Below are 8,425 nucleotides of genomic sequence, written 5' to 3' on the forward strand. Positions count from 1 at the left end.
GAAGGCATAAAATGTTAAACAATAATTTGAACATTCCATCCCAAATGTCTCAAATTTCATCCAAGCATTGTTTCCTAAGTTCTCTTGAGAGTCCAGTAATTTTCCAAGTGTTTTCAGAGATGTTAGGATTTTCCAAAGTTTTGACCATTTTTAAAACAACATTGTTTATAGGAGAAGAGGGGCAATTATATTAAACATGTGAATTTTAAGAATGAAACTAGAGATGAAATAATTCTCCACTGTACAACTAATTCCATCCGTATGTGGATGGTATGCCGAGAAACAGATTTATATTACCCACTGTTTTCCTTTTCTCCCATGGTTTAGCTCTGGTTCTCATTCTTCCGTTTCTCCTCTGTAAGATTCAAGAGGGAGGCCAAATAGATAAGGCCTGAAAGACAGTGTTCACCCCATTGTCCTTTATTTTATGCAGTCTCCTTCATTTTGTGCAAGGAATCTATCGAATTGGATAGGAATTTTATTCAGCTTTTTTAAGGTGGTATTTTTTCAGCTGGACTGCTGTGGCTGTAGCCTGTACCCATTAGATTTCATGGAATCTTCTGAAAAGGCCTAAATATTCAATTTATGTTGGGAAGTCATGGTGAAGAAATGAATATATGACCCATTTGTTTAACTTAACAGAAGAGGATTCCTATGATCAGGAAGAAGTTACATCCCTGCTTTTATAGGGTTATACCAGATTTTCCAACTGTACCCCATAAATTATTCTAGCAGGATAGTAGAATCACCTGGGATTGCATACTTCCTTACTCCCTTGGGGATTAAATAATCTGAAATAGTTAAAATATGTTCATAAACTGAGAGATATTATTTGGAGAGGGTCTGTTTAGATAAAAAAAAGCAAAGTAACATTTCAAACAGGGGATTTTCTAAAACCAGTGTTTACTTCTTGAGTAGGAGGTTTCCATTTCAATTCCATTTCAACTTATCCTCCTATTATGTCCAACAGGAAGTTTTGGCATTGTCTGGTATATGTTTTGGCTTTTGGTGTCATATGAGAGTCCTGCAACACACCCTACAATTTCAGATGAGGAGCGCAGATACATAGAAGAAAGCATTGGAGAGAGTGCTAACCTTCTAGGAGCAATGGAAGTAAGGATTTTACTGTTTATTATATGTTTATGTTTATTATATTTGTATACCGCCCTTCTCCTGAAGGACTCAGGGCAGTGAACAGGGCACATATAAAAATACAGAATACAAAAATTAAAAAGAGAATTAAATACGAGTCCGAACTAAAAACAGTAGAAAAATGTAAAAATCCCCAATAAAAACCCCAGCACATCCCCCATCAGGTCAGGCCGGCTTGTTCAAATAGGTAGGTCTTCAAACTGCGTCGGAAGGAGTAAAGGTCAGGTGCCATCCGGAGCTCAACCGGCAGCTGATTCCATAAAGCCGGGGCGCCCACAGAGAAGGCCCTCCCCTGGGGCCCACCAGCCGACATTCTCTGACCGGTGGCACCCTGAGGAGGCCCTCTCTGTGGGAGCACACAGGGCGGAGGGAAGTTGACGCCGGCAGCAGGTGATGTGTGTGTTTCTCTACTGACCTCAAGAAAAACAATAAGCTGCCAGCTAAGTCAGGGACTGTACTAAAAATGAAGACGGTTTCATCTGAGCTATGTAGCACTTAATCTTGTTAAATGTGTGTGTGTGTGTGTGTGTTTGTGTGTTTTAATTCAATAGCTATATTAAATCATCTTTCGAATTCTCACTCCAGTCTTCACCTCAGGGTAAAGATCATGCAACACCAAGAATAAGGTTAAAAGTTAAATAATAACATAGACAAGTTAAGGATTCTGCTACGCATATCAAATCAAAGGCCAGCAAAATAAGTCAACAGAATATGTATTCTATTTCTCCCCTCATTTTCTTTTTTGCTTTTTTTCACCTTGTGTTTCCCTTTACATATTTCATAAATAAGTATATTATAATATCAATAACATGAAAAGTCTTATGTGGTGTGTACATTCGTATGTGATTCTGCTGATGAATAATGATGACAAGATATAGAGTAAAACCACAAAATCCAGTTTTAAAAAATGTGGGAGGTAATTGGAACATAGTTTTTTTTAAAGATTTTATTTTTATTTATTTAATTAGAATTTTATACCACCCTTCTCCCGAAGGACTCAGGGCGGTGTACAGGGCAATAAATATAAAAACGAAGTACAAAAGTTAAAAAACAATTAAATATTATGCCTGAATATAAACAGTAATTAAAAACCATATTAAAACCCCAACCCTTAACTCATCAAACCAGGTCGGACTGTTCAAATAAATAAGTTTTTAGATCCTGCCGGAAGGAACGAAGGTCAGGGGCCATCCGGAGCTTGACTGGCAAGCGGTTCCACAGGTCTGGCGCGCCCACAGAGAACGCCCTCCCCCTAGGGGCCACCAATCGACATTCTTTGATCGGAGGCACCCTGAGGAGGCCCTCTCTGTGGGAGCGCACTGGACGGAGGGAAGTTGATGCCGGCCGCAGGTGTTGCCGTAGGTAATCTGGACCCATGCCATGTAGGGCTTTGTAAGTCATTAAAAACACCTTGAATCTCACCCGGAGGGCAACCGGCAACCAATGCAGCTTGCGGAGCAAAGGTGTAACATGGGAGTATTGGGAGACTCCCAATACAACTCGCGTGGCTGCATTCTGCACCAGTTGGAGCCTCCGAATGGTCTTCAAGGGCAGCCCCATGTAGAGAGCATTACAGTAGTCCAGATGAGAGGTCACGAGCGCATGAGTGACTGTACGCAAGGCATCCCGGTCCAGATAGGGCCGCAACTGGCGCACCAGGCGAACCTGGGCAAAGGCCCCCCTAGTCACAGCTCCAATATGTTCTTCTAAAGAGAGCTGTGAGATGTATCATATTGTTTGTAGTTTATAGTGCTGTAATCCCTGGTCTCTCGAAATTTACAGTTTCTGTTTGTTTTTCACACATGCAAGCGAGAAAGCACAAATACGGAAGTGTGCACACTAAGAGCAGCTTCAAACTCTTTAATATGTCTAAGAAATAACCAGCTGCTGTCTTCATTTACAGAAATTCAAGACTCCATGGAGAAAATTTTTTACTTCTATGCCAGTCTATGCAATCATCGTTGCAAACTTCTGTAGAAGCTGGACTTTTTATCTGCTCCTTATTAGTCAACCTGCATACTTTGAAGAGGTGTTTGGATTTGAAATAAGTAAGGTAATTTCTTATTACTTGAAATTTGAATTGGCATATTGTAAAGGTTCTTGGATCTCAACATAAAATGTATGGACCGTCCTTAATATTCACTAGGCTTCCTATCCCACCATTTTAAAAAAAAAGATTAAACAAGATAAATAAGCAAGAAGCTAGCTTTCGTGAAGCAAAGCATCATCCTTAAGCATCATCTGTATTTTCAACAGTGTTTCTGATTCCCATGGAAGCCAGAGAAAATCTTAAAAAGTAAAAAGTGGGTAACCATTGTGTAGTGATCTGTGTGTATGTGTGTTTTGCTTCCCCCTCCCAGCAGAATGGCAGTGCCCCAAAAATGAGTTGAGCGGCTTGACACAGTCCCTAAGGTATTATCTAGAAAAGCCAGTTCCTTTCTTGCCATGGTTGTTAAATGAATCACTGCAGTTGTTAAGTTAGTAACACGGTTGATAAATGAATCTGTCTTCCTCTTTGACGTTCCTTGTAAGAAGGTTACAAAAGTTGATCTCATGATCCCGAGACATTGCAACCATCATAAATATGAGTCAGTTGCCAAGTGTCTGAATTTTGATCACATGACTGTGGGGATGCTGCAATGATCATACGTGTGAAAAACTATCTCATTTTTCAGGGCCATTGTAACTTTAAACAGTCGTTAAATGAACTGTTATGAGTTTGTTTATCTGCTAATCCCCCCCATCAATCCATTTATTCTATTAGAACTTCTTTATTAAAATTTCTGATTTTAGGTGGGAATGCTGTCTGCACTGCCACATTTAGTGATGACCATTATTGTGCCTATTGGGGGACAAATTGCAGACTTTCTAAGAAGCAAGCAAATTCTTTCAACCACTACTGTCAGGAAGATAATGAACTGCGGAGGTAAGTTTACTTGTTATTAAAAGGCTTGTTGGAACATCCTACAAATATTGCACTGGATAAAATATCAAATTAACAACAGGTTCACATAAACTGATGGAGCACAAAATTGCTTTGCTTGTAACTGTTACACAATAGAAGTACCAGCATAACCAAAACAGCCAAACACTGAACATGAATTTGGGTAAACTCTGGGAGACAGTGGAGGATGGGGGTGGTGGTCCGTGGTGTTGCAAAGAGTTTGACATGAATTAGCGACTCAATAACAACAGCAGTTTCAAAAATCCTTGATTGTACTTGGACCATGATAGTCAGTCACCACTGATGTTCATCAATATCCTAGAGAAAGAGCTAGGGTTATAGTAAGATAAATAAAGTTCCAGTTAATCTACACCTGTATTGAATTCATGGATACAGAATCATAGAATTAGAAGATATGATAAAGGTAATTTAATCCAACTCAGCTCAGTGAAGTACGCAGTAAGGTGTCTGCCAGATGGCTGTTCACCAATTGAACAGAAAAGAATATATGTAGCTCAGGGTTGAACTATAGGAATCTTTGGTGTTCTCTGAGCATGGCTAATTGCTTGCAGATATTTCATCACCCAGCTAGATAACAGCATCAGTGTGAATAAGTGTGGGGTTTACTGCCTATTTATATACGATAGCTTGCCCTGGCAGTTTTGATCAGGATGTAGGGGTTTTATAATTCGTGGGCTGCTGTGCATTTTATTTTCTCTGTTTTAAGTTCATTTTAGTGGTTGTATATATTGTATATATACTTTTCCTGGCAACAATATGGAAGCAGCTTCTTACTGTCTTCTTCCAACACCTTTTGACTTTCCAATCCATTCTACAACTCCATTGTTTACTGAAGTCTCTCCTCTATGTGCTAACCAAATTTATTCTGCTTAGCTTTCTGAAACAAGCTAAGACTGGCTAGTTGTTCTACCTAGCTGTACTAAATGCTCTGAAAGAACAATAAGCACTATAAAGTTTTTTTAATATAATTATTATTATTTTCTCCAAGGGTTTGGAATGGAAGCAACCCTTCTCTTGGTAGTTGGATATTCTCATACCAGAGGTGTGGCCATTTCTTTCCTTGTTCTTGCTGTGGGGTTCAGTGGATTTGCTATATCTGGTAAGTTAATTTCTTTATCTTTATATTCCATTATAATAAACAAGATAAGATGGGAAATAAATACAGAGCTTAGCTTCTGGAATTCTTTTACTAAGGTAAAGGTAAAGGTTCCCCCGCACATGCGTGCTAGTCATTTCCGACTCTAGGGGCCTGTGCTCATCTCCGTTTCAAAGCCAAAGAGCCAGTGCTTGTCCGAGGACGTCTCCGTGGTCATGTGGCCAGCATGACTAGACGCCAAAGGCGCACTGTAGTGGTCCCTATTTTTCTACTTGCATTTTTCTGTGCTTTTGAACTGCTAGGTTGGTAGAAGCTGGGACGAGTAACAGGCGCTCACTCTGTTATGCGGCACTCGGGATTCGACCCGCCAAACTGCCGACCTTCTGATCGACAAGTTCAATGTCCTAATCCACTGAGCCACCGCGTCCCTATTTAATAGCAATGGGCATGGGAAATATTTGCATTTTCTTCTGCATATTGTAACTGGATGTGGTAATATGTTGTAACTGGATGTGGGTATGCATCACTGTGTCTCTTACTGCCTATGTCTACCAGAAAGCATGTGCTGGGCTGCACATACTTCATTCTGGTGCATGTGGCTGACAGCGAGGAATAAAGTGGGCTTTAAATAGGGCAGTCACAAAATTCTCGTGCCACAGTCTCTCTGCAGTCTCTGGACTATCTGTCAGACAAATTTTTCTCTGGCCCACTTCTTCCATCATATGAATCTTTGACCAACGTCTTCCACCATATGAAACCATTAGTTCAACCACAGAGGGTAATTGTGCTGACACATTCTGAATCCCTTTACATATTACTTTCCAGAATTGAAAAAAAAAAGGAAAGAGCAAATTAGGGAAAACTCATGGAACACTCTGGATACTAACCATAGAAGTTATCTGTATTTCTTTATTTCATTTCTTTATGGATAATATATTGTGTCGTATGTATTTCTGTTTTACCCTCATGTTGCATCTGGATATATTTTGTATCAGGAAGTGTAGAGTGAGCTCTATATACACAACCCTGGATCTTATGGAGGAATGGCTTTAGAATGCAGCAGTCACCATTTCTAACCACTATCTGATTACTTCTCCCATTCACATGTATTTGAGATGTTTTCTGCAGTGCCTGCCAGATCCATCCCTATCTTTCTTTGGCGAGCTGCTCCCACTAGGCCAGGGGTAGGCAACCTCAGCTCTTTTATGACTCATGGACTTCAACTCCCAGAATTCCTGAGCCAGCTTGGCTGGCTCAGGAATTCTGGGAGTTGAAGTCCATGAGTCATAAAAGATTCGAGGTTGCCTACCTCTGCACTAGGCCATCTTTGTTCCTTCCATTTTCGCAAAGTTCTCTTACTGGTGGATAGACAGATCCTGAGCTCATGCATATAATTTATTTCCAACATTTCACTGAGTTGGAAAGAATATAAATGGATCGAACTGAATTGAATGTCATCTTAAGGTTTACCATGAATGTTTTTTCTAAACATAATAGGTAAAACAAGCATTTAGTGGCATATTCTTTTTCTATGGCTCTGTTAACAAGCATTATTTTATATTACAGGATTCAATGTCAATCATTTAGATATTGCTCCGAGATATGCCAGTATCTTAATGGGGATTTCAAATGGAGTTGGAACATTGTCTGGGATGGTGTGCCCAATAATTGTTGGAGCAATGACAAAAAACAAAGTAAGTTTTGCTACATTACAGTTTCCAAAAGTAGTTTTGGTTATTATTAATCTTGAAAAAAACAGTATTCATGCTCCAATCTGATCAAACTCATTATCACATGTCACAAGTATAAGTGGTGTAAGTTCACATGTTATATTTCACAATAAAAGTGAATTCTGACTAGCTTCTTCACCTTATGATATTAATGAAAATCCATGGTGAATAAGATGAGAAATAAGGATAACATTCCTTGGGTATTTTTTTTAAAAAATATTGTCCTTATTTTCTCTTAAGATCTTTCAAGTTTTTCAAGCTAGTTCTCCCTGTTACCCCTTACTCCTTAAAAGTGCATTTTCTTCTTCCTTTGAACAATAGTTAGATACAGTTCCCTAAAAATCATTATAAGCCCAAAGAATCCCCAACAGCTATTTTGATAGTGTGACCTGATCCTCCCATGCTATTTTGATGGCCCCATCTTTTTTGTCATAGACACGCGAAGAATGGCAATACGTCTTTCTTATTGCTGCTTTGGTCCATTATGGGGGAGTCATATTCTACGGAATATTTGCTTCAGGAGAAAAGCAACCATGGGCAGACCCTGAACAGACAAGTGACGAAAAATGTGGCTTCATTCACGAAGATGAACTTGATGAAGAAACAGGGGACATTACTCAGAATTATGTAAATTATGGTACCACTAAATCTTACGGTGCTACAACCCAGATTAACGGTGGCTGGCCAGATGGCTGGGAGAAGAGAGAAGAATTTGTACAAGAAGAAGCACAAGACTCATATAGTTACAAGGAAGGAGAAGATTATTCATAACAGGCCTATGTTGGGTATATTTTGTAGTGTTTGTGATTTATTCATTGTGATTGTTTACGCACGCGTGCACCACACACATGGACACCAATGTGACATAAACATGTAAACACATATCAGACAAGAAGGTCTTACTATAAAAACCAAGAAATACTACCATTCAAGTGCAATATGTATGAGTTTGTGACATTTCATCACTTCCATCTGGGTGTCTCCATGCTATAAAGTTTTAAGGGTTATCTGGTCAAAACTACACAGAAAACTAGGTCTTTGCAGTATAAATGAGTGAGAAACTCAAAACTAAGGAAAAGCACAACTACCATCCAAGTTGGGACATCAAATGTTCAGTTTAAAAAGCCGAATCTTCTTGATCATTTAAAAATGCACTTGCATATCGTATTGAAAGAGAACAAAACATTGTTGTGTGTAGGTTTACTTGGTACAATGTAAGAAATGTATGGTTGGTCAAAATCAAGTATTTCTTATCGAGTAAGACTTTCATTTTAGCTCCAGTTCAAGTCCTTTAAAGAGAGTTAAATTGAGACTTTACAGAGCAGTCTAAAATATAATGTTTATTGTGATTATATACCATCAGGCTATTTTATTTTTGTTAATTGGTTGCTTTCATTGAACATTTAGGCACAAATTTTTCATTTCTGTTATTTGCAGGCCAATACAGCAGTTGTTTTTGTCAGGTTCTTCCTGATAGCTATC

General features: G+C 39.0%; 1 protein-coding gene across 1 annotated transcript in view; it reads left to right on the forward strand.

Moving 5' to 3' along the window:
- Window positions 1–7,714, forward strand: part of SLC17A6 (solute carrier family 17 member 6) — a gene marked incomplete at both ends in the record, with an annotated part of 57,764 nt that extends 50,050 nt beyond the window's left edge. The window contains 6 exons of the mRNA XM_083355345.1: window positions 971–1,113; window positions 3,056–3,205; window positions 3,946–4,078; window positions 5,106–5,216; window positions 6,780–6,907; window positions 7,379–7,714. Coding sequence (XP_083211471.1) covers window positions 971–1,113; window positions 3,056–3,205; window positions 3,946–4,078; window positions 5,106–5,216; window positions 6,780–6,907; window positions 7,379–7,714 — 1,001 coding nt within the window. The remainder of the gene's footprint in view (window positions 1–970; window positions 1,114–3,055; window positions 3,206–3,945; window positions 4,079–5,105; window positions 5,217–6,779; window positions 6,908–7,378) is intronic.
- Window positions 7,715–8,425: the final 711 nt, after the last annotated feature.

The sequence above is a fragment of the Vipera ursinii genome, assembly GCF_947247035.1.
Source record: "Vipera ursinii genome assembly, chromosome: 1".
In the NCBI taxonomy this organism is placed as follows: domain Eukaryota; kingdom Metazoa; phylum Chordata; class Lepidosauria; order Squamata; family Viperidae; genus Vipera; species Vipera ursinii.